The 27,194-nt window shown below is 42.3% G+C and overlaps 1 protein-coding gene across 31 annotated transcripts in view; it reads right to left on the bottom strand.

Moving 5' to 3' along the window:
* Mllt10 (MLLT10, histone lysine methyltransferase DOT1L cofactor) overlaps window positions 1-27,194 on the bottom strand; it is a 127,828-nt gene that overhangs the window by 53,415 nt on the left and 47,219 nt on the right. For 24 of the 31 annotated variants that reach the window (XM_039095942.2, XM_063276642.1, XM_063276654.1 and 21 more), the window contains 4 exon segments: window positions 23,768-23,871; window positions 22,340-22,433; window positions 19,778-19,873; window positions 1,364-1,459 (listed from right to left, as the gene is read on the bottom strand). In XM_039095942.2, coding sequence (XP_038951870.2) covers window positions 1,364-1,459; window positions 19,778-19,873; window positions 22,340-22,433; window positions 23,768-23,871 — 390 coding nt within the window. 31 annotated transcript variants of the gene reach the window in all.

The following is a 27,194-nucleotide window of genomic DNA, read 5'->3' as shown; positions in this document are numbered from 1 at the left end:
TAAATATTTAAAACATACATACACACACACACACACACACACACACACACACACACACACACACACACACAAAGAATGGCCACCACACAGTAACACAGAGATCAATACAGCACAGCATCGACCATCGACTGCTACAGCTGAGCACGGTGTTGCACCCGAGAGGTTCCGGATGTCACAGACAGAGTAGAGATGCTGTTATTGGGATGAAGAGATCCTAGGAGAGAAGGGTGGGAGAGGGGGAGAGCTGACACAGAGATTCAGTAAAGAACTGAGGTTTGTAAGACTCTTCCCAGTAAGAATCCAGGCTACCCAACAACTTCACTTGTGGTGAATGAGGCAGCAGGGCAACTCCAGACTATCTGATATACAGAGCAGGGCTGTGGTAAATTTTTATTTTATTTTCAACTGATGAATTGTAGTAACACATCCTGATAGCCAATAGTAAATTGGCAATATATCCAAACTCTGTGTGTTCAGAACAAACCCTTTTCTCCTACTTAGATCTAAGGCAGAAACTAGGAAAGTAAGTCTTCCCTCTGATACCTCTAACTGACCTTTACGAGAGTCACGAGGTGTTCATGGTTCAATGTCCTCCTTCAGCATGTGCCCAGCTGCCACTGTCTCAAGTCTTAATGCCACCTTCACTAGGCTATTAACAACCTCCTTACAGCCTCCCTAGGTCCAACTCTCCTCTGCCTCTACTCTCCCTTCCCCAATCTCTTTATGGCAAAGCAACTAAACACCTTATCAAACTAAAGTTACACCTGGCTTAATTCAGGTTCTTCCTAACAGCTCACTCTTCTCCCCAAACTACAAGACAAGCTCCACACTGGCTTACCTAGTCCTCCACAGCGAGGCCCTTTCACTGGCCTCATCTGGACTGTACTTCCTCACTCGCTACTCTGTCACAGCGAAATGCCTCAACCCTCTTCTGCTTGCCTCATATGAAAATGTAAATGCCTAATAACCTAAGTAATACTATGAACCAGATACTGCATATGCTGTAGTTCTAAACACTTTACAATCAACTTCTATCATCATTTCCTCTCTCTACTGGTAACGACATATAAATGCAGAATTCCTAAGTGGTGAAGCAAGACTTCAAAGTTACAGGTAGCTGAAGTCTGAGTTGAGGCCCACTTCTTAATGCGTCTTTAACGGGTTAGCCTTACGGAGTCCCTGGAGACAAGTACAGAGTAAACAGAAAGCAAGAATCGAAGGACCTAGCAAACCATAGTTCTCAGTGCATGACGCCCAGCATGGAAGGTGGGTGAAACTGGGCCCCTAGAGATGGGAAGGCAAGGTATCCTCAGAAGAATTTCATTAGTTATTTATACACATGTAAACCGATGTCCCATCTTACCTTTTCTGTAGTAACAGTCAAAGAAGGAACCAAGGCGGGTGATGGCTCGGGTTGCTTCTTGTGTTTTGGTTTGTGTTTGTCCTTTTCTTTATATTTCTAAAGTTAAACACAAGTACATGCTTTAAATTAAATAATTCATACATACGTAACTTTCTTTTAAAGCCTCTGGGAAAGTGTCACCCCTTTCGTCAGCTGTCATGGAAGACAGGACGTGTGTTAATGGCCCTGTTCCCCTAAGACTGCCTTTAGGATCCACAGGACACTTCACACTCTCACACTCGATCACTACACATCAGTTTTTAGAGAAGGTAGCTTCTGAATCAGCCCTGCCTCGTTCACCTCAGTGCTGTGGCTGTAGACGTGCACACCACACCCAGCAACCACGCACCAAAGTTTAAGGTCCAGATATTAGACATTAAGACATGGAAACCCAATAAAAAGACATTTCCCTGGTTGACATAAAAAACAATTGATCCTTGTTTCTAGTTACAACAACCAACCAAAAACAAAAACAGAAAAGGAAAGAAAAGAAAAAAAAAAGTAGCAGCAGCAGGTAAGATTCTGGGGATCCTACTGTCAATCACAGAACTAATAGACATCTAAATGTAAAACAGGGAATTCAGTTAAACAAGAAGTTACATAGTAAGATCCCAACTTTATTTAAAGTCAAAGATTTTTCCAAGAAAACGTTCTCAGTATTGGGTATAAATTTTTCAGGTAGTTGTGATGTCATTTCTCCTCCATCGAAATGAACCAATTCAAACTAGATTGAACTAGGTTGGAAAGTTACTCTCAGGTAGGTGACTTCATTGGTCTCCAGGAAGGAGACCAGGAAAATCACCATGGGACAAGGGACAGAGGACAGTGGCAAGAGAGAAGAGAGGAAAGAATGAGACAAGAGGGGAGCCCAAAATGTCCAGATTATATGGGGAGAGCGTTTAGGAGAAGGCAGCCCCGTCCAGCCCCTGCACTGGAAAGTTCCAGGGAGAGGGCACAGTTTGCCAGGTAGGAACTGAGGGATGCTGGGAGAACCTGGAGGCCAGGGCTGCTTTTGGTGTGTACACTATGTACCTGAGTCCCTTGGCCCAGGTCTGAAGCCAAGCGTATATATTTTCCCAGCGTATATATTTTCCAAGCGTATATATTTTCCCAGCGTATAAATTTAACTGTTTAGACCACTTAACATTTCTAAGGCATGAAAGCTGCATTTCCTTTTCCCCATCCTAAAAGGCATTATATTCCAGCAGAATAAACAAACCCACAAAAAAATACAGCTCTTAATACAGTATTCTAAAAACACCCACTGTTTCTGACTGCAGCATTAAAACTTTGCCAACAACAAAATATAAACATGGTAAAACAAAATTGTTTGTTTCTGGTAACAGTTTAAGAAACTTATTGATTTTAGTTCTTCTAATTGATGACATCCAAAGTCATCACATTGCCATTTTGAGAAATCCAACACCATTTGTACCATCAAGCCCTTGAATCTGACTTGCTGTCATCAACAGCTTGTGGTACTAAGTCCAAACGTGGAGCTAAGAAGCTTTGCGTAGCTTTTCACCTCTGCTACTCAGATAGTCCTACTTGTCCCGCTAGAAACACACAACAACAAAAACACTGCACCAGGGCTGGAGATAGCGTGGGTTAACAATGTTTGATTGGGGGGTGAAGGTGGGGGTTGAGAGAAACCATCTGTAATGAGATCTGATGCCCTCTTTCTTCCTGTATGTCTAAAGATGGCTAAATGTATATAATAAATAAATCTTTAAAAAAAAAATGATGGGAGAGGCCCTCCAACATGCCTGTATGCCTGTGGGGAAGACATCTGCAAGGAAAGCTGTTTGGGCAAAAGGGTATACTGTGTGACACACTGCGGCTTCCACGGAGAGATGCTTGGTTTTTACTGTTCTTGCTTTACTTTTAAGTTTTGTTTCCTTTTGGCGGTCTTGCAGAGAACACTCAGAAGTCAAATGAACAGTCATGTCCGCTGTGAAGGAACTGTGGAGCCTCTCTGCCTATGAGCTGCAAGACCTAGTCCTACATTTATGAATCTGAGCAGTTCCCACCACCAAATCAGCCAGGAGTTCCTACAGCCTCAAGAATAAACCCAGATGACGTGACACTAATGACAAACTGTCCTGAGTCTCATTTGTCACAAGACACCGAGAGTCTAGAGTGTGCAACAGCACACGCCGCGTCACAAGCCACAAAGGCACACAGGTAGCAATGGTGGGAGTTTCTGTGTGAAGAGCTTTCTGTGTGGGTGTCTTTGATTATATTATCTAACGTGATGTACGAATGAGTCTGGCCTAGATCTGCGCCATTTTCTACATAAAGAGTTGTGGGGTACTTTGTCTGTCTGTCTTTGGGAGGAGCATAGTAAATAATTCTATTTACTCTTCCCATACTTGACATCACTTATGCCTGATACAGAACTGACATAATAGGAAAGGGGCTTGATTATGATGAAACAAACATTAATACTTTATAAAGCCTGACAGAGAACACATGTATATGAATGAGTACATGTGAGTGTGTCTGAATGAGTGTGTGTCCATGTGAGAGAGAGAGAGTGTGTGTGTGTGTGTGTGTGTGTGTGTGTAGGGGGAAGAAGAGAGAAGGTGTTATAAAGAGAGACACAGATAACACAAAGCAAATCAAAAAGTAACTTGGAACGGGGCACTGTGAAACACATCAAAAAATGTATCCTGAAGTCAAACTTCAATGATCAGTGTACATGGATTGCAGTGGAATCAACAGCTTATATAATGTCGATCAAAGCAGTGATTAAAAAGACAAACTGAAAAAAAAAAACTTTTAAACAAAGACAATGGACTTTAATTGGTTAATAGAACAAGAGGGATAGACTCAATTATAAAACAATATTTAATAAGTGATGAAAGATATCAAATGATATGTCTAAACTTATGTAATAACACTATTAAAACCAGTTAATGATTTCAGAAAAAAATCTAGACAATATAAAACAAAACACAGAGGCAACAGTATAATAAAAAGTTAATGTAAAAGTAGTTTGTTTTATCTCTTTATCTGATTTTAATTTAAAAAAAAAAATTAACCATAAAAGCAAACGAGAGCTGACGAGTCTAGCTCGGGTATACAGAATGGGAAGAGGGGGAGGCCAGAACGGTAAAATGTCGGATGTAGATGATCAAAGACCTGGGAGGATGGGGGTAAAAATCAAAATCTAAGAAATCAGAGTGGTTCCGTGTTTCTCTCTTTTTCTGTTTGGTGTGTGTTTGCTTGTTGTTTGAGAGACCATTCCTGTGTAGCCTGGCTGACGTGGAGCTCTCTCTGTAGAAGCAGGCTGACCTTCAGTTCAACCAATCTGCCGGCTTCTGCCTCCCAAGTGCTGGGAGTAAAGGCATGGGCCACCACAGCCTGGCGGCTTTTCAATTTTTATCATAATAACCTTTGAGACAGTCTCACATGTGCCATATAACCCAGCAAGGACTAGAAAGGCGCATACCTTTGGACTGCCCTGCCTCCACCTCCCCAATGCTAGCATTACACATGTCAGTCAGTGTGTGCATTTTATGTGGAGCTAGAGAGCCAATCCAAGAAGCGTCACACACACTAGGCCACTAAACAAACAAACAAATAAGTAGAAAGAGCATTAATTGGGCAAGTATTCACCCAAACCTTTCACCTTGTAATTTCATCAAAAGAAGTACACACAATCTTGCAGTTCAGCAAAACACAGGAACACATACATGTAATGGGTTAGAAAGGAGACAACCTGCACGTCCAGCAGAGGCGTGTGGGGAAAGTCCTACATGGTTGTCAAGGATCATGGGAAGGAGCACCATCTTAAGTATGGAAGAAAACGTCTAGGGCGACTTTTGTTTCAGAATGTCACGGTGGACTTGTCAGGTGGCTCAGTGAGTAAGGATACTCACTGTCAGGCGGCTCAGTGAGTAAGGATACTCACTGTCAGGCGGCTCAGTGAGTAAGGATACTCACTGTCAGGCGGCTCAGTGAGTAAGGATACTCACTGTCAGGCGGCTCAGTGAGTAAGGATACTCACTGTCAGGCGGCTCAGTGAGTAAGGATACTCACTGTCAGGCGGCTCAGTGAGTAAGGATACTCACTGTCAGGCGGCTCAGTGAGTAAGGATACTCACTGTCAGGCGGCTCAGTGAGTAAGGATACTCACTGTCAGGCGGCTCAGTGAGTAAGGATACTCACTGTCAGGTGGCTCAGTGAGTAAGGATACTCACTGTCAGGTGGCTCAGTGAGTAAGGATACTCACTGTCAGGCGGCTCAGTGAGTAAGGATACTCACTGTCAGGTGGCTCAGTGAGTAAGGATACTCACTGTCAGGCGGCTCAGTGAGTAAGGATACTCACTGTCAGGCAGAAGCACATCGGGAAAGGAAAATAACTCCTGCAAATTATCCTTTTATTTCCACGTGTGTAAGACGGCACTAAGAACACACGTGTGCATAAATAAATCCTTAAAATATGTATGCAAAAAGAAAAAACCACGAAAATGAACATGGAATTTCTTCTTGTAACGACAAGGTTAAGTTCCAACTCTCAGCACCTATAACTCTTTTTTTTAAATAAACAATTATTTAAAAATTAAGATTGTTTATAATTTACAAAAATCTTTAATTATCATTGTCTTCTTTTGTTTTGTTTTAATGGGTATAGGTGGAATTGATGACAGGTTAATCTTTCCAAGGACCTAGGCTGGATTCCTGATAACCACATGACAGCTCACAACCGTCTTTAACTCTGATGCAAGGAGACCCAATGCCCTCTTCTGGACTTGGCAGTCATCAGACACACATATGGTACATGGACAGACAAGGAGGCAAAACACTCACATACTTCTTTAACTCTTTTATTAACTATGCCACAGATCAAACTGACTAACCAGACTAACTATCAGCTGGCAAGCTCTGGGTTGTGATTGAAAAGACCTTGCTCAAAGGATACAAAATCACAATCAAGAAAGACGTCCACTATCCACCTTTGGCCTCCATACATACATACATATACACACAAATTATGGACACACAAAAGTAAGAGAAAGGCATTCTCAATTCCTTCAGCCACCCTAATTTCAGTGTTCCTATTATTTACAGAGAATCTGAGTTCAATTACCAGCACTAACACGGTAGCTCACAATAGTCTACAGACTCTAGTTCTAGGGGACCTTCCCTGTCCTCTACCCTGTCAGGCTCCCACATGGTCATAGTGTGCACACATAAAGTCAGACACACATAGACACACATACATTTTTTTAAAGAATCCAAACTAGAAGAAAATTTCACCTTTACAATATTTGTATTTTTCTAATTTCTATCCTTAGCCTTAGAGGTATCTTGGAAGAATTAATTGTTTCTTAAGATCCAAACTAGAAGAAAATTTTACTTTTACAATATTTTATATTTTTCTGATTTCTATCCTTAGCCTTAAAAGGATCTTGGAAGAATTAATATTTCTTGAACAAAAAATTAACTTGAAAATCAAAATAATCTATTTAATTCATCTAATATTCTTATCTAACCATTCTTTTTAATCTGTGTATACACAGAAAAAAAATCTACAATATTTACTAGTAATAACAGCTATTTTGGACTGCACTAAGTGAGTTTTTTTAACATGTTCTCTGCTTTTTAAATTTTTCTGTTAATTATTCAATGTTTCAAGAACAGGATAGAGAAGTGTAGAACAAGCCAAGTTCAGGTCTTCCTCAAGCACACAAGAGCTCTTATACAAAAGCCTGTCTCAAACTGAATTCCCCAGATCGGCTGCAGAGATAACCACTGTTTACCAAAGCCTGGTCCTTTATGTAGCAAAGAAATGATCCAGCTTCCCTTGGGGTCAGATAGAGCCATCTTTACTAGGTCTACACCATTATATAGTCTGACTGGAAATGTATGGAACCTCCAGGTCCAACAAGGTAGGTGCACAATGCTTTCAGCAGGGGAGGCCAATACAAATGAGCGTGGCAGCAAGAGGTGCGACATAAAAAGAAAAAAAAGCAGGGTTTGAAAAAGCAGAGTTGGGCCTCTTCCCACAATTCAGCAGCCCACCTCCGTCCTTGGTGCGCTGTGTTTTCCTTTCTTAGTGTACCTTTAGTCCTGACTCATGCCTTTTTCTCCACCTCTCCTGGAGACTGCCAGGATTTCTCACCTAACCTACACTATGGTTTCTATTAAGCTATGTTACCCTTCCAAGTTTTTTCCGGTTTGGCATAAACTAGAGATGAAGTGAAGCTCAGAGAAAAGAAAGGCCATCACTGGGTTGGCCTTTAGGCCAGTTGTCCTGTGTCATTTTCCAACAACAATGAACAGTGAGCTACAGAAACCCTTTCTCCCCCAGCTTGGCTTGGTCAGCAACAGAGACGGGGAACAAGGGGAGGAGGGAGGCAGGGAGGGAGGGGAGAAAAAGAGCAGATTGATTATTTGGAAGAAAACTGTCAATCAAAAAGTCCACTTTTGGGGGTTGGGGATTTAGCTCAGTGGTAGAGCGCTTGCCTAGGAAGCGCAAGGCCCTGGGTTCGTTCCCCAGCTCCGGAAAAAAGAACCAAAAAGTCCACTTTTGGATTTGGCTGTGAGTAGAAAGTAAACACCATATAAAGCCACTCGAAACGTGCTCATTGTAAGGTATAGAAACAACCCTACTTAATCACTTATTTCTGAATAGCTAGTTATTAAATAAACTCATTTCCCTGGTTCCAAGTCAGATGTGGCCGTTTCACTAGGCTTATTTAGTAAAGCAACTATTTTCCTGACTATCTTTTCACAGTTATCTATAAAGTCAATAGCCTCTAAACCCAGAATAGGAATTATATAGGGAGAAATGCGTCCGTGCTTTTATTTTAGAGGCCTTAAGCCCAGGGTGCTTTGCTTTAATAAAACAGATCCCAGGAAGAGATGACATCTGACCTCTGCACTGCTCCATGGAACAAGACTTCAGACGACACAGAAAGTACCAACAGGCTGACAACCGCTTTGCTACCATAAAACTGACCCAAAAAGGAAATTTCTGCTTTCTTTGCAAAGTCAGTTCTGTCAAATCATGTTCTGCTGGGGCAGGCACGACTGAAGAACCGTGATGCTTAGCAGGAATGTGAGTCTGACCCCACGACAGTCCAAGCATTGGCTAGCTTTGCTCCACCTCGCTGCTCAAGACACACACACACTGGTTCACCTTAACTCCTGTGCTGAGCTTCACTGATAGAGAGGAACCTCGCCTAAGTGTTCCTCATCGGTCCCTGCACTTTCCCACCCTTCCACAGACCAGGGCCAACCGTGAGCCCCACTGTGACTTTCATTCTTTCAACTCCAACCTTTAATGGTGGTTTTTAAACGCTTTAACCTCCCCAACATCTCCCTCATCCCCCTGGTAGCCAAGGACCCATCAGAGAGGTAGTGGGAAGTAAGGGTATGGAGGAAGGGAAACTGTTTAGAAAAGTTCGTGGGAGCAACTCCCATGTGTGTTGTCTGGGAATCAGCAGCTCGACCCACTCACACACACTTCACAGATGGACAGCAAGCAGGCATCGGCCGCAGGGGCACTGTCTAGCAGAGACAGCCAGGCCTCTGCTCCATCAGCGTGAGTCAGCAGGAGGGAGCGGGGCTGCCAGGAACACCAGGAAAGCGCTTGGCTATGTCTTTCTCAGAAAAGCAAAGATCAGCAACAAAGACAAGACCAAAGCATTGAACAGGCCAAGCTCGGACGCCACTGCCCTTCGAGTTCTATTTATGCCCTCTAAACATTACGTCTGTATCCTCCACAGGTCTTGCCTCAGTACCTGAGTCTGTCCAGCTGACATCACTCTGCCAATCAGCTCAAGTCGTCCTTGGAAGCCGCAAGGAACGGCAGCACCACCAGAGAAGATTTGGGTGCGCTCCTCTCTGTGGAGTCCTGTGCGTGTAAGGTGGATGAGTACATGTGCTGTTGGCAATGACTCCTTCACGACTCCTTCCTTTCACACGCTTGCTTTAGCACAACACCCTCTCTCCTGTGTCTGCTTCAGGAAAACACTTTTTCACATGTTTACCCCAGCGAAAAGCACCATCCAGCACAGCTGACTTTCCGAAGAGCACTAAAGCCCCCACCTCACGGCAGTCTCCTCTGGACTGCACCACACACAAGTGCTGGTTTGCACGCGGTGTCTGGCTGAGTGCACTGGGCTGCAGCTGTGGTTCCTCAGTGGCTGCAGCTGCTGGGTCCTGTTTGGTGTTTGCTAGTGAACTGGACTGAGAACAAACGAACACTGGAATCACCCCAAAGAACTACTTCTAAATAGGTGTACTCCGCCCCACCCCCATGTCTTAATAACGCTTCTTTTCCACTACTACCTCTGGTGAGTGGTGGGCTAGGAGAGGTTGAACACTTACTAAAGCAGGTTGAAAACAATTCATGCCTACATTATCTAGCTCTTCTGATTCAGAAGAGTGAAAGAGTTGTAAATGTGAAGGCCCTAACACTATATCAACCTAATATCCTCTGATGGTCATGACATTATAAAAAAAAAAAAAAAAAAACACACAATAACATCAGGAACAATAAAGGTCATAAGTCTTCTAGGACCTTAGCTCCAATATTTTCTGGCTTCCCCTGCATCACTTTCAACTCTGATTATAAACAGCCTTGAAGGCTACGTGCCTCCCGACCCTTCAGTCACTCTGCACAGCATCACCTTCCAGAAGGTAACGGGCTTACCCTCAGGCTTCTTTGCTCCTTTCTGGACCAATTACAGCCAACGGTATTTTCTTCACATATAGACCCTTTTTCATAGCTAAGATTTTTAAAGATTCATTTCTTTCAATCCTAAAATATTTTTAATATTTACTTATTTTTATTCTTTTGTATGCATTAATGTTCTGCATGCATATATGTCTGTGTATCATATGCATAATGCCCATGGAGGCCAGAACAATGAGTTAGAGGCCCAAGACTGGAGATGCCATGTGGATGCTGGGAACTGAACTTGGATCCTCTGGGAAAGTAGCCAGTTCTCTTAACTGACTTAACTCTCCAGCCCCATATCTAAGAATCTTCAAAAAATTAAGTTACTCAAACTGTATCCTGGTCTTTATTAGTCTATAATCTTCAATGAGCTTCTGCTCTAATCACTATTTTGAAACTTTCCAATAGCATCTTTAGCACACTAACTAACTCCAAAAGACAATGACTTTCTCTTTCCATTCCTTAATCCCAGTTACCTCTGTAGATTCCTATCTCCACTGTTGAAGAAAAGGAAGATTGTAGAGCAAACTGCCAAGAAAAAGAGAAGGAAAGAACAAATCTTAAAAACTATCTTTCTCAATCCTAACTCCAGAGACAGAAGTTTGAGAAACGGCCACATTACATTCAGTCAGAAGGGACAGCAATGAACGCAATACATGAAAATAAGCACTAGTTCACTTTCTCCACTCTTACAAATAAATGCAGGGTCCAATGCCTACCTAATTGTGCCAACAGGAACGGGCAGTCATCTTCCTATCCAATGAGTGCAAGCAAGACAATTCCCTACACAAACACACGACCTGATCCAGACAACCCTTCGCTAAGACCCTCCCCCTTGTTGAGTGATTCACGACCATGTCAGCTGGCTATTAAAACTGACCGTCCAAATCTCCAAAGACCTTTGCCCCTAGTAATGTCTCTGATTCCCTGACCAACACTGACCTACAGTACCAACAGGTATCTACTGACTACATGAATGACACAGGGTAACAACTGAGAATACAACAGTAAGAAGCAGATGAAAAATATTACCTCACATACACTTTATCACAATCACCCCTCAAAAACCCAGTATTCCGAAAGGAAAAGGTTGGCAACTGTTGCTTTTCTCTTAAATTGTCCATGCTAGGGGTTGGGGATTTAGCTCAGTGGTAGAGCACTTGCCTAGCAAGCGCAAGGCCCTGGGTTCGATCCCCAGCTCCAAAAAGAGAAAAGGAAAAAGACAATTGTCCATGCTAGAAAAGACTAGGTGCCACTGTCATATACTCAGAGTCCTAAGAAATTGATCCACTAGGCAAAATGTCTCCTAATAACAGCTTGAAAAGCACACGAAGGCATTTAAAGACGTCCTATCCTCACTCACGCCTTCACGCAACTCTACTGTCACCCTATTCCCTGACTTCATCTTCACACCTCCAAACCCCATCTCTAAGCCAACATTGTCAAAGAAACTGGATGAGAGATGCTGAACTAAAATAGCTGCTAAGCTCCCATGGCTGATCTCTAGGCAACTACAGGATCATAATCTTTATTGCAGTTTAAAGCCAATAAATTCTAATATGTCATAATATAAAAGGTAAATGGTAAGATTTGCAGATAGAAAAGTCCTCAAAAGGACTAAGATATTCTTACAACAATAAAACCTCAAAATACAAGACACTTGTGATTAGAGTGAACAAAATTTACAGGGTATTCATGTGGCCATCATTAAAAGTCTCCATGGGGGGTTGGGGATTTAGCTCAGTGGTAGAGCGCTTGCCTAGCAAGCGCAAGGCCCTGGGTTCGGTCCCCAGCTCTGAAAAAAAAAAGAAAGAAAGAAAAAAAAAAAAGTCTCCATGGGCATTAGCAGGACTGTTCACAGGGCTGATAGGATGGCTCATCAGGTGAGGGCACACATCCCACCAAACCTGACAAGCTAAACACAATCCTGAGAACACACAATGCAAAAGCAGAGAACCAACTCCAGCAAGCTGTCCTCTAGAACTCTACACATGCCTGGAACACACAGACCATACGTGCACACAATAAATCCAAGTGGAAACTTAAGGGTTCTTTGAAAAGTCATTTGGATGGTGTTTTGCTGGAGCACGCATGTGAGGAAGTGTCTAGCTGAAGCAGACACAGGAGAGAGGGTGTTGTGCTAAAGCAAGCGTGTGAAAGGAAGGAGTCGTGAAGGAGTCATTGCCAACAGCACATGTACTCATCCACCTTACACGCACAGGACTCCACAGAGAGGAGCGCACCCAAATCTTCTCTGGTGGTGCTGCCGTTCCTTGCGGCTTCCAAGGACGACTTGAGCTGATTGGCAGAGTGATGTCAGCAGGACAGATGCACGTCACTGACTTCCTGTGGTGATGAGCGGCCATGTGGAAGTGTGAGCTGAGTAAATCCCTTCCTCCCCAACCTGCTTCTTGATCATGTTGGTGCAGGGATAGAAACCTGACTAAGACACGTGGAGACCAAATTTCAGACCCCAGCACCACCATAAAAGCCTACACCACAGTTAATGTCTATAATTTCAGGATTCTAATGTAGTCTAAAGGCCAGCAGCTCTCTAGGACTTACCTGGCATTTCAGCTGAGACATTCAGTCTGACAGAACAAAGAACTACCACATCTTTGCCCTTCTCTCAACAGACAGTCATTGTTGGACTACTCAGACCATACAGCTTATGGGTCACTCTTAATATATTCATATTCATTCATTCTCTCTCTCTCTCTCTCTCTCTCTTTCTCTCTCTCTCTCTCTCTCTCTCTCAACATGCATGCCTGTGTATGTGTGTGTGCACAAGAACTGAGTGAGGAAAATCATCTTGAGTTCAGGGCTGGCCCAGCAAACCCCAGCAAAAAAAAAAAAAAAAAAAAACAAAGGCATATGCCAACAGAATCCACTGGGGGTTGGGGGTGAGGGGTTTCAAATTTTCCAGACCAGGAAACACTAAATAGGTCTTACTCCCATTATATAATCCTCATGAACCATTGAGTTAGATCTGGAACCAAGATTTTTAAGTTTCCTTTGTGGCTATGAAAGACACAGTGGTTAAAATTCAAATACCGTCTAGGTGTGGTAGTGAATATCTTTAAACCCACACTTGGGAGTAGACACAGAGGCTATGGGTTGCAGGCCAACCAAGGTTATATCTGAGAGTTATAGCCAGCAAGTTGGTGCCAGCAAGTCTGAATAGCTACAGTCTCCCTCCACAACCCACATCATAATGGAGGGAAAGCAACTCAAGTAAACTGACCTCTGACCTCCGCATTTTGTGCCTGTCCCTGCTTCCAGTACCACGAAAAATAAAAATAGAAAGAAAAGAAAAGAAAAAAAAAAAAGATCCTACACTAAATAACTAATAACTGTTTAAATCTTTTAGAATTACCGGCAGATTGGAAGCTGTAACAATAGTTATTTTGATAATGGTACTGTAACTATATTAAAAATGTCCTTTTATTACAACTACACACGAAAGTACTAGGGTGTACTTAATGATTGAGAAAAAATTTTTTTCTTTTCTTTTTTTCGGAGCTGGGGACCGAACCCAGGGCCTTGCGCTTGCTAGGCAAGCGCTCTACCACTGAGCTAAATCCCCAACCCCCAGAAAATATTTTTTACGTATGAACTATTGTGAACCAGATGTGAACAAAAACCATAAATTCCCAAGTACTCTCTCCTGGCTAAATCAGGAGGACAGTTTGAGAGCAGCAGGAAAGAGGAAGGGAAACACACAGTCTACAGTGTGAGAGGGAAGAACACGATAAAAATGAAAACAGTAACTAGTCCTGGTGGGACAAATCTATAGGAGAATCTCAAGTTTGAGGTAAGCCTGGACTAAATAGGAGTTGGAAGACAAACAATTCTAGTTATGATGACACAGCATGACACCCACACAGAGACAGCATGGGAACTTCAAGACCTTATTTTCATCTTCAGGGGATGGGAAGGGAGCAACCAGAAACAGATACTGGTTGTGCCATCACAGATCAAGTGGACCTCACACTTATCTACAGACCACTCTATTCAGACATTAATTACCCAGTACACATTCCCTCAGCAGTCCATGGGACTTTCTTTGAAACATAGCATTAATGGGATAAAAAGCGACAATATAGGGAACTGAAATTACTTGGATTCTATTTGAACGAAAAGGGATAAAATAGAAATGAACAGCAAGAGAAACCACAAAAATAAACTCATGAAGCACAAACGACACAATACTGAATGGATCCTTGATGTAATAAAAAAGGAAACAAAATTTTTTTAAGAACTTCAATTAGTTAAAACTAAAACAGAGCATATCAAAACCAACAGGATACAATGAAAGCAGTCCTAAAAGTGAATTTTATAGCCCCGAGTGCTTTCATTAAAAAATAAAATCTTGGGGCTGGGGATTTAGCTCAGTGGTAGAGCGCTTACCTAGGAAGCGCAAGGCCCTGGGTTCGGTCCCCAACTCCGAAAAAAAGAACCAAAATAAATAAATAAATAAATAAATAAATAAAATCTCAAATAAGTAAAATCAAATGTACCTTGAGATGAAAAAGCCAAGAGATGATCAACAAAGACACAAGAATGAACCAAAATCAAGGACTGCCTCCCTAAACATTCAAGGAGGAACTAACTCAATCCCCAGCACCCATGTTAAAAACGTTGGAAGAAAGAAAGAAAGAAAGAAAGAAAGAAAGAAAGAAAGAAAGAAAGAAAGAAAGAAAGAAAGAAAGAGCGAGAGCGAGAGCGAGAGCGCGAGCGGGCCAGTCAGCCAGCCCGGCACTGGGGAGCGGCCGGAAAGAGGATCCAAGATTTACTGACCAGCAATCTAGCCAAATCTGTGAGCTCTAAGTTTACTAGAAGAGCCTGTCAGACAGACCGACGGCTTCATGCCTCCCTTTAACCTGAGCTGAGCTCATTCCTGTTGGTGACTCACCTCTCCTTCAGTCCCGGCCTGCTCCTTCCTCAGCATCTCCCTGGTGTCTCCTCACCTCTCACCATAGCCCACGACACTGTCTCTTCCTACCCATTTCCCATCTATTTCCTGCCTCAGCTTATAGGCTTTTTTTTTTTCATTGACAGGTGATGTGTATAAGAGATGCTTCAGCCAAACTAGGTGGCCAATGATCCCCAAAGATCCACCTGTCTCTCCCTCCCCCACACATTTGCAGACAAGCAGCACTGCAGCTGGCTCTCACCCTGTGCTAGGAAATGAACCTAACTGAGATCCTCATGCCTGCACTGCACTCTATCCCACTGGGCCATCTCTAATCAATTGTCTCAATGAGTATTTCTGGCTGACCTGAGCTCACTATACAGACTAGGCTGGCCTGCTTCTGCCTCCCTAGCACTATGACTAAAGGCACAAGCCACTACACCTGTATTCCTTAACCCATTCAAATAAGGCTTTGGTCACACAAAAGTTCCCTGAAAAGCAAAACCTGTGTATATTTAACTGATTCTTGTAGAGAGAATCTCTTATAAGCTTATGGGTGATGAGCTGAAGCAGGAAGTAGAGGAGACATCCACCAGGGAAGGAGAGAATTCTGGGAAAGAGTGAGAAGCCCAGGAAGCCCAGCTGGAAGGCTGAGGAGCCCAAGGTAAACCAGCAGGTAACTGAACTCAGAAGAGAAGAAAGGGAAGGAAATTCACTGGAGAAACTCTGAGGAGATGGACGAGAGAAGACAAGGAGAGGAAACCAGCCATGAAGCTGAACCCAGGTTAGAATGAAAGGGCTAAGCTAAGAGCAAGTCAGAGACAAGCCAAAGCTTATGGCAGCGTTATCACATAGTCTCGTCATTCCAGGAGCAGGGGCTGGGAGGGAAACTGGGTAACCACTTCATTTCTTAAGTTTAATTGTGTTTATTTCCGTATGTATGGGTATTTTGCCTGTGTGCATGCGTGTTGGAGGGAGGTTATGAACAGCACCACCTGCGGAGAATGAAACTGGGTCCTCTGGAAGAGCAGCAAGCATTCTGAACCATCGCTTACAGTCTTTTTTTCATTTAACGTAGACGTGCAGGCCCAGCTCTCCCTATATCACATGCTACATAGGCAGGCAGTTAATAGCTGCTGGGGGAGAGAAACATTTTTTCTTCAGTTGTGCGTATCTGTGAACCTATAAATGACGCTTCATCTATAGTCCTAGAATCAATTTTAAAACTCGCTGGGTCATCCGCCCCACACAAAACAAACAAGGCACAAGTAGAGGAGCCTAGTTGGTAAAGGAAGGCAGTCAGAGGCAGTGGGACAACGAGTACTGTAGAGTCAGTATCCTCAAAACCTACTGTAGACTATAGACAGGTATGAAGAACAGCATTCTGAGGAAGGTAGTATATGCTGACAAATACAGCCAGGGAAGTGTAGCCGCCCACAGTCCCAGCTTGTGATTTGATGCCAGCTCAACAACACATGACATCATCTAATGAATAAGAGTTATAGTCTCTATTTTTGGTTTTGTTCCATTTTTGTTTATCGAAAATCAAACATATACCTAGTTGTTGCAGGATATTTGATCACACTGTGAACCCAGACAGAGTGAACAGGAAAGACCTTTCTTGGTGTGGCTTAACTGTACCGACACCTTTAACCCAGGAGCATACTGTAAACAAGAGCTAACCAAAGTCAACCGCAAGCAACCAGGCGACAGGAAAGAGAAGGAGCGTCTTTTAGCTGATGGGTATTTAAGACAGTGTGGAGAAGGAGAAGGGCTTCTCTATCGGGGATGTTGGTGGAGTAGGAGACCAGCAGGTACTTCCTCTGCCTTTCTGAGCTAGTAGGTTTTCACTACAGCAGCTGGCTCTGCAGTCTCGGGATTCTGTTGGAAAAGCAACACTTAGCACTGTCTTTCTTACATTGCCAGTTCTGTTTCAAATCCAAGACAGTTAGTATTAAACGCAGTCCATGAGCAGCACCCTCACACGTTACTAAAAGCAAACATTCAAATCGAACTCCATGATGGAGAGGCAAAAGAGCTTCCTTTCACAACACGCGTTTATAAAGCTGCACTACTGTCAGCCAGTGGGGGAGGGGCACACCACGCCCCAGGACTCTGAAGGCAGGGAAAGGTGGATCTACACAGTGAACTCCAGGACAGCCACATCTACACAGAAAAGCTGATCTCAAGAAACTTAAATAAAACAAAAAGAATAGTATTACCAAAATTTACAAATGTCTGCTGGATAGAATGCACATGCCTATATTTTCAGAAGATGGGAGGTAGAAGATCAGAATTGACAGCTAGCTTGGTCTACAAGAGACCTTCTCTTTTTACAAAAAAAAAAAAAAAAAGACAATAAATAAAATACCAAAGTATGCACAGGCTATGAATGCTACATGTCAATGAAATACATCATCTGATTACCATTCCCGAGGTTGGTCATGGGCTGTTTCCAGGACACATTCCTGTGTATGACACACACACACACACACTCTCACAGATGCTCACATCTCTTACACATAATGCTTTAGTACCTGCACACGATCTACAGAGACCTGCCACACACTGACTCAGCATTGCCAGTTCCACCTGATACGATAAGGGCGTAAATGGTCACACAGGGCCATGTTTTCTCTCTAATATTTATCTGTAATTGCTGTTAGTAGCCCAGGCAGGCCTGGAACTACTGACCCTCCTAATTTACTCTCTGGGTACTGGAATTACCCAACTATATCACCATGCCAAGCCTAACTATTAGAATCCAAGCAAGTACAGCCAGGTAAAGTGTGATGCAGGCCTGTACAGCTACTGCAGAGGACGAGGCAGGACGACAATTCAAACACAAGGGTGCAAGACTCGCATGATGATCAATACCGGAAGAACCGCTTTGTCTGATGAGTGATGAACGGGGGCAGCTTACAGTTCAATTCCCCTTACTACAGGGAGAACAGCTCTTAAGTAAGTGTAAAGATGGAGGAAAGATCTGTCTGCAACACCGCTATCAGTTCAACTATGGTATCGCTTAACGTCATAAACAGACTTTAGAAGTCCGACACTAAGGCAAGCTAGTAAGTCTAATGATAAAACTTACAGGAGGTTTAACCCATGGATGTGTGTAATAAACCTCAATTACTAATAAAATATAGAAATGTGGGTTGGAAATGTAACTCAGTTGGCAGAATACTTGTCTTGCATGCCTGAGACCTTGGGCTCCACTACTAGCACCAGAGGGAGACAAACAATAGTAGATTTTAGGCTAGAACAAAAGTAGAACAAAAACTGTTCTACTTTTAATATATGCTAAAAATAAAATTATTGTTTTCAAATCTAAAATGTAGACCTAAACAAAGAATTAAATACAACACTTTAAATCTAGAATTCCACAACAATTTTACAAAGGTTTGGTAAAATAAGAATTGACATTCACTTGTGGGAGGTAAGTGGCCAGCACAGCGCTAAACTGTACTGCCAGTACATCACGGCAGAGCACACACTCAAACCACCGTCACCGCACAATGCTCACCTCTAAAACAAAACAATGCTCACGAAATACCACAACTAAAGACCAAATGCTAAGACTTCACACTGTAATTAATTAAGCTACAGAAACGCCAGTTCGTACTTTTACAAGGAATCACTTAACAGTAAAACCCTTAATATTTTAAACCAACTCCTGTCATTCTAATCATCCAAAATCCAAACAAGGAACCTGGCCCTGGTGTTACTTATCACAAAGCTGCTTCATAAGAGAAACAAGTGTAACTGTTGGCCTCCAGAGACCCCCCCCAGTGCTCACACCAATATTACCTATATTAAGTATAAAACTGCACTTATTTTTGTCACAGTAAAAAACACTCTTGAAACTAAAGCGTTGAAGATTTAATATTATAAAGGTATAAACATATAAACTGAAACCAAAATGTACTAAGATAACTATACATTAGCATTTTCCAAATCTTAAGCACTTTACAGATACAGTGACCTTATTCTCACATAATTAAATGCAATCTGCAGACATAGTTTCAAAACAAGCCCATATCAACTGTATAAAAACATTCGCCATTTAAGATGCCCTTTTACCTTATTTCCATTAAGATAATTCATTGAATTTATCCCTTTGCTGTGCCTCCAATATATTCTTATTCACAAATCAATATGAATAATTCTATGATATTCACTTTTAATTATTAAAAATTAATCACAGCCTTTAAAACAAGTAAAAATGTAAGCAGAGAACAGGTAAATCAGAAGATTAGTATTTAAGCAAGATTTAGTATTTTAATTAAAAGGCAAAACATTTGCAAACAATGATACATTTGGCCACTAAAAAAAATTAGCATCACTGAAAAATAAAAACCAGGCAAGAATATTTAGAGTTTAAAGTTGTTCTATTACACAGGAGGAAAGCTGATGAGAAAACCATTACACGTGAAATAATCCGTTAGTGATATACAGCAGCAAACTGCCATTGCTCAGGTCAGCACAAGGCTCTGTAAGATGACAGGTTACACATGCAAGAAATCACTGTCATGCTGGCAATCAACTTGTATGTAAACCTTTAATTCCAATGGTCAAAACCATATTTACAAATATGGCATTATTTTCTACCTAATCTTTGATTTAATATTCTATTAAGCCAAATTTTTCTGAATTTCAATGTTCACATTTAGCTGTAAAAAAAAAAACAAACAATTTTACCTAAAAAGATTTTTAATGTTTATTAAGTGATGTGCTACATAATTAGCAACAACAAATCCACTTACTTTTTTCTCTTTCTCATGATGTTTATCCTGAGAGTGAGAGGAAGAATCACTTAAACTTTGATCATATGACCTATTAGATCCCCGTTTGCTCTTTTTCTAAAAAAGAAAATATATACATATGTGTATATGTATATAAAAAATCCACTTTATTAGACTTAAACTACTTTCACTATAAAATGTTTTTAAATGTCTAAAGATTCTTCTAAAAAAAAATCAGTATTTCAATTTACATAAGAGTTTAATACAATCCACTGCATTACAAAGAAAAAATAATCCTAAATTTAACACCAATGCCATATTTTTGCATATTAATTAAGATGTGTGAAAACAAGCCAGGCACAGTAGCATCCATGTTTAATCCCAGCACTAGGGAAGCAGAGGCAGGAAGACTTCTGAATTCAAGGTTAGCATGGACTACAGAGAGAGAACACATCCAAGGCTACATAGACACTCTGTCCCCCTCCAAAGTATCAGAACATCCCTGCTTTTAAATAAACTACTACATTCTCAAAATTCACTTAAAAAAAAAAGAGGAAGGAAGGAAGGGAGGGAGGGAGGGAGGGAAAGCTTTAACCAAAGACACCATGTTAAACAAGACTGCCTCTGGGGCCAGGGCACACACCCAACACCTGGGACCCAGGAGAAAAACAGAGGGCAAGCCTGCGAGAACAGGAAGTCGACATTTACAGTTACCTTATGCCGGTAGTAACGCAAGAAACACTTTAATACTGAGAACAAGAGTTCTCTACATACTCACCTCTACACGTCACTTAACAAATTTAGACAAATGTCAGTGTTAGCCATGCATTTTTAAAAGTATTTCTTTTAATATCTAGGACTGCATGGTGCAGTCTGAAGGTAAGACTTGTTTGAAATGCTTACAATTGGCACCATAACTAACTGGTTTTAAACTGGTTTGTGAAGTAACTGTAAAACAAGTTCAAGTTTAAGTTACATTTACTAACCAGACTGACATTTTTTTACAACTAGCAAATAGGATCACATCAATAATCAGTGATGAGAAAAACCTAGTGGTACAAATGTCAGAATTATTCTGTCTGTTTACAGTCTCAGGCAGCCAGGCCAGCCTTCAACAATACACACCAGGACCAAGACTCTCACTCACTTCCTGAACCACTCACTGTCCTCCCTCCTCCAAAGGGTGGGTGGGTAGGTGGGGTCACAAACATGCCACCAGACCCAGCTTCAAACGTTCCAGTTTTATACTATCTAAACTTCTTGTAAACAGTCCATTTCCATCAGCCATAAGACAGATGAGTCGTGAGCAAACACTGAAAAAGATATGCACTTCTGGGTACAGTCATGCATCATTTCATGAGAAATACCACAACAATGTGCTGTGTGAGAACCACTAGGCATATGAATCCACACAGTGAAGAACTGAGTAACAGATCCTTGGAGCATTAAAAAACATGTATTTTTCAAAGGAAAATGGACATAGGTACTTAGAATCCAAAGTCTCTAACTGTGTGCACTTGCGGCTCTTTGCGAGATCTAAGTTCAGGGACGTTCAGTACCCAACACCCACAGGGGCTCACAACCCTCCATCCAGGGAAGCTGGCACTCTCTTCTGTATGACCTCACAGCACACATGTGGTGCACACACACAGGTGGGCAAAACACTAATACACACAAAATTTCAAAAAGTTTAGAAACAAAAGGAGGCAAAGGCTTCAAAAAGTTTTAAACATCCAAGTCTGACTCTTTTATAATCATGAAATCTGACTAAATCTTAAAATCTTCAAACATGGGTCTCAATACCTTTTGTCAAAGTCTCTAGCCAAGCTACAAAACAGCCTTATTTCTACTTCACTATATCCTCATAAATAAAAAAGAAAAGTTAAGCCTATAATGAATAAAATGGGTAAAACAGGAGGATGAGGAGAGTGGTGAATTTCAGACATTACAAAGTCAAAGCAACTCAACAATCAAACACTTCTCAAAAAACCAATGCTCTCCTCATAAATGCTTTTGCTATCGATTACTAGTAAATACTAATGTATAATGTTACAGGAAAGCAGAACATTTTTTAAATGACCAGTTCTTTCCATTGTCAATAAAGAACAGGCTAGGGCTGGAGAGATGGCTCAGCGGTTAAGAGCACTGACTGCTCTTCCAGAGGTCCTGAGTTCAATTCCCAGCAACCACATGGTGGCTCACAACCATCTGTAATGAGAGCTGATGCCCTCTTCTGGTGTGTCTGAAGACAGCTACTGTGTACTCATGCACAATAAATAAATACAGACAGACAGACAGACATCTTTAAAAAAAGGAAAGAACAAGCTAAATGTCTTTTCCCCCCACCACAGGGTTATTAATTCCTCTGTGTAGCACTGGCTGACCTGGACCTCTCTCTGAACCACACTGGCCTTAAACTCACACAGGTCCGCCTGCCTTTACCTCCTAAGCACTGGGGTTAGAAACGTTCACCGCCACCACCACCCAGCAAGCTAAATGAAGTCAATCTTCAGGAAAGTCAAGGACACCTGTGAGTATGCTGTGACTCGTTTATGCCCTTTTTGTGACGGTGTCACCTCTTACCAGCTTACTAAAGTGGTATTTACAGTAGCCACAGTACTGGACGTTGTCCGCGCCATTCCCTTCTTCTTCACAAAGCAGCCCGGCAAACTGAGCACTGCAAAATCAACGCCAAGGTGGTCAGCACAACTCACGCCATGACATAGTTAAGCATAGAAAATTAACTTTTTGACACCTGTAAGACCACGTAAAGGAAAATGAGGTAAGAAGGGGGCTACAGGTCTAGCTCTGTTGGAAGCAACCTGCTTACTTCATTAGTATGTGCGAGGGCTACTCATGCCCCTGCTCCCTCCCTAACACAAGGAAGGAAACAGAGAAGCTCTACTGGAGTTGTAGTCAAGGATAGCTCACCTCCACTTGCAATGAATTTACCATTCTTTAAAATTATGGTTATATTTATAAGTTTTCATCTCTATCACGAATAAACATGTATCAAGTTTTATGTCGCTAAGTAGCAATTGTGTGGCTTTAGAAGCTGCACATAAGGAACAGCACCCGCCTGCAGTTCAGTGCTCAGGTGCGCTGAGCCCAGGAGTTTGAAACAGGCTGGGTAACAATGAGAGCCCATGAAAACAGAACGGTGTTTTATTAAGATAATTATAATTTTAAAAATATTAGAAAAAGGAAATAGTGATATAAACCCAGCAAGAGGGGCACAGCTAAATCCCTTTTCTCTTCACGATTATTAATTTCACTTTTCACATCAATATTGGTGCAAGTAAAGATCATGCCTCACTGAAGGTGTGCAACAGCACCACGGCAGGGAGTACAGATGCACACGGTGCTCTCCTTCTGGGGGAGGGGGGGTTGTCTAGGGTTCTTGAAGGCTACACGAGCACGTTCCTAAGCTACACTGCTACCCCCTTTCATTTGCTACTGTCTTTACTCATGCATTCAGTGTGTTTTTGAGGGGTACACCCCTGACCTGCATTTGTCATGTCAGAGAACAACTTGGTAGAGGTGGCTTTCTTTCCACGATGTGGGGTCCAGAGATTAAACTCTGGTCATTGAGCTTGGTACACAAGGACCTTTCCTTGTTGAGTCACCTCACCAGCTTTAAAAGCACACGCTCATGAGCTTGTCCAAAGTGGCTCTGAACATTCTACAGCCCACGCAGCCTTGTGACTTGGCGATCTCCCTGCCTCACTCCCCAGTAGCAGGTTGTTACAGGATTCTGCCACCAGGCGTTCTCATTGCTCCAGCATCACAGCACCGTAAGCAAGAGCGTATGCTTTTTTGGTCAAAACAATCAAGAGGGCTGGGATGTGGCTGGGTCAGCGCTTTAACGATTTCCACAAGGTACTCGGTTGATCCTCAGCACTGAACAGAAAACCTATTCCAAAAAATGCTCTGCAGCACTACACAGGTGGGTAGATGTTCAATGTCATATTCTGGAACGTGCTTGCCAGTGTTACTGTGGTGGAAACATACCATGTTACATGGAAGGCCTGTCGACATCCATGTTTATTGCATGTCATGCAGGCGCCAGTGGCCGCTTTGCTCTCTCGTCCTTGCTCATCACATATGTAGCAAGTCTTGGGAGAAAGAGACGAGGACAAAGTGAGACGAAAGTCACACACTCCTAATTACGAGTCTGCAGTTTACAGAGTCTTCAGAAGCTGACACCAAATTTGTTATGTAATGTTAAGATGGTGAGTTCTCATGAGACTTTCACTGGACTCCCAAACCCTGCCAGACAAGAGCCCTCTTCACTGGCACTGTGGTAGGCTATGTCCTGTATCCTATAGGCAAAGCAAAACTTGTGAGTGAACTTAAGGTTACTTCAACTCTCCACATTAAAAATTAAGGCCCCGTTCTTTAGACTGCAGCAATCGTAACTGCCATTTTGTTCATTTCCATGTAAAACTAGGCTTCCAGCTCAAAATCATGGGTGGCCATGTGATACAAACTTAATTACAGAAAGACTATTTTATATAGGTGAGTAAAATAAAGGGCCAACTAGAAGTTCATTTACACAAAGACCAATGTCCAACTACTGCAATGCCCAGAACAGGGTTTTAGGAACCAGAGTCCAAGAGTAATGACCATACCCACAATCCCGGCACTCCAGAGACTAGAGGTTGAAAGAGCCACATCGTCATTGCCAGTCTAGATGACATAGCAAGTTCCAGGCTAACCTGAGTTAGACAGTAAGACCCTGTCTCAAAGTAATAAACAGGTGATCGGTTCTTCTGGAAAGGACACATTTATAGTAACTTACAGTAACAATGTAACCTAGAATAGTAACACTGAGTCCTGCACATACCATCCCAGTCTAGGAGGCTGGGACAGAAGACCCCTGGGGCTGGCTCACCAGGCAGCTTGCCTGCCTAGCCTACTCAGCAAGCTTCAGGTTAGTAAGAGACCTGTCTAAAGTAACAAGATGGATGGCACCTGAGAAACAACACCAGAGGTTGGCAATTGGCCTCTATACATATGTACAAGTAACTACTTAAAAGGCATAATCACGACTGCCTAACAGTACAGGCATTTAAAAAGTAAACCAGGAAGAGGATGAAGGGATGGGTCAGCAGTTAAGAACACCGGCTGCTCTTCCAGAGGGCCCAGGATCAATTCCCAGAACCCACAGGTTGACTCAAAACTATTCATTAATTCCAGTGTCAGGAGATCCAAAACCCTCTTCCGGCCTCAGTAGACACAAAGCACACAAATGATACACATTTATACAGCCTTATAAATAAAATAACTTTAAAAAAAATTACAGAAACAGACCAGTTGTGGTAGTCTACACCTAAAGATGACAAGTTCAAGCCCAGCCAGAACTACTTTAGACCTTGCCTCACAAAACAACAAAGCTGGGCATGATGAAACACAGATGAAGGTAGAAGGGAAAATCGAGAGTTCAAGGCCATTCTTCAGTCTACACCCATACCACCCCATACCACCCTAAAACATCCCAATCCCATCAGGGTCATCTTCAGTTACAACCAATCTGAGCTCAAACAATAACAAAAAGCCTGTCTCAAATTTTTTAAGGAGAGAGAGAGAAATTGGGAAGGCAGAGGGCTCAGTGGTAAAGAGAGAGCCCAGGTTCCATTCCCACCACCCACATAGCAGCTCACAGCCTTCTATGACTCCAGTTCCAAGTAATCCAATGCCCCCTTCTGGCTTCCAGAGGAACTGCATGTACTAGTGCACTTAACCTGAAGACAAAACACCAACACACCAAAATAAATAAATCTTTTGGGTTTTGTTTGCCTGTTTGCTTACTTATGAGACAGGCTTTCTTTGTGTAGCCTTGGCTGCCCTGGAACTAATTCTGTAGACCAAGATGTCCTCAAACAGAGAAATCTGCTTGCCTCTGCCTCCTGAGTGCCCTGGTGTTAAAGGCATGTGCACCAGCACCAATTATCTTAAATAAATGTTTTTAAAAAACCAAAACTAGGGTTTAAAGTTGCCAAAGATTGTTTATATATTAGCATATTTGCATAGAGTGAGCAATAATGACATAGCAATCACATCTCCTCCCACACTGCTTTCTACAGCACTTCACAGAAGACTGGAACAAGGGAGACAAACAAGAATCTCTGCTGGAAATGCAGGCACCATTGAAGGAAGGCACCGAACCACACAGTTCAATCAGACACTACTTTTAAATGCTCTAGGCCCTCTGGGGACAGGCAGTAAACTACACCGCCAAGGACACAAATAGCAGGCATCTCCGTTAAGAGGGTTTTTGTTTTTTTTTAAAAAGGGTGGAGGTGGGGGCGTGGTGCTACCTACCTATAATCACACTGAGGAGCCGGGGCTCTCTAGGACGGCTTAAGCTTCACAGACCAGGGAGTAGGCAGTGGCAGCAGATGAGACAGATGGGGAAGAAAAAATACCCCTAGGGAAGGACCCCGCTCCCAAAAGGCAGCAAGAAAAAGAAAAAGTCCTGAGCCTAAGATATAACAATAAAGGTCTCCAAAAAAAAAAAAAAAAAAAAAAAAAAAAAAAAAAAAGTCTCCTAATGGCAGAAATAACATGAAGCTCTCTCCTTCTCTGGCCTTTGCATACAAACTATGCAAAGAAACTACAGGGAAGTCTTCAGACTCAAATAACAACTAAGTATAGATGGAAAAAATACAGAAAATCACAGTGGCTGCTCACTTCCCTAAAAGAGACAGAGTATAAGGCTGAGCATGGTAATGCAAGCCTTGGATCCCAGCACTTAGGAGGCAGAGGCAGGAGGATTCTATGAGTTTAAGGCTAGCTTGGTCTAAAACATAAAACTTTATCTGAAAACAAAACAAAACCCTATTTTAAAAAAAAAAAAACCTGTGATACTGAATACATGACTAACAGTGTGTGGACTTTTGCTGAAGACAGTTTTCTCCTGAAAAGAGGCAGGCAGACAGATAAATCTCTGTGAGTTTGAGGGCCAGCCTGGTCTGCATATTGAGTTCCAGGACAGCTGGCCCTACATCTGAGAGACCCAAAAAGATACAATACAGTCCTCAACCCAACACAATGAATCCTTAGAAAAGACACAACCCTGCTAGACAATGAGGTAATCAGAGCCTTGTTTCATTTTTAACTAAACATACTCTGTGTGTGTGTGTGTGTGTGTGTGTGTGTGTGTGTGTGTGTGTGTGTGTCTTCTGCTATGCTCTCACTCTGATTTCTGAGATAAAAGTTTCTCACCTGGAGCTCACCAATTTGGCTGGCCTAACTGGCCAGCAAGCCCCAGATGTCAGGGTTGGTCTGGTGCTACTATGAGCTCATGCTAACCACTGGCCCCCAAGATCTGGTTGTCCTCCGTAAGAGGAGATACCCACATACAGCAAATGAGGAAATTAACTCAATCCCAAGGTGAGTGATCATTCAAGGCTGGCGCTGGGACTGCCAAGGAGAC

Source organism: Rattus norvegicus, chromosome 17 (genome assembly GCF_036323735.1).
Source record: "Rattus norvegicus strain BN/NHsdMcwi chromosome 17, GRCr8, whole genome shotgun sequence".
Lineage (NCBI taxonomy): Eukaryota > Metazoa > Chordata > Mammalia > Rodentia > Muridae > Rattus > Rattus norvegicus.
Note: the sequence above shows the minus strand (reverse complement) of the source record. Positions and strands in the feature narration are given on the sequence as shown.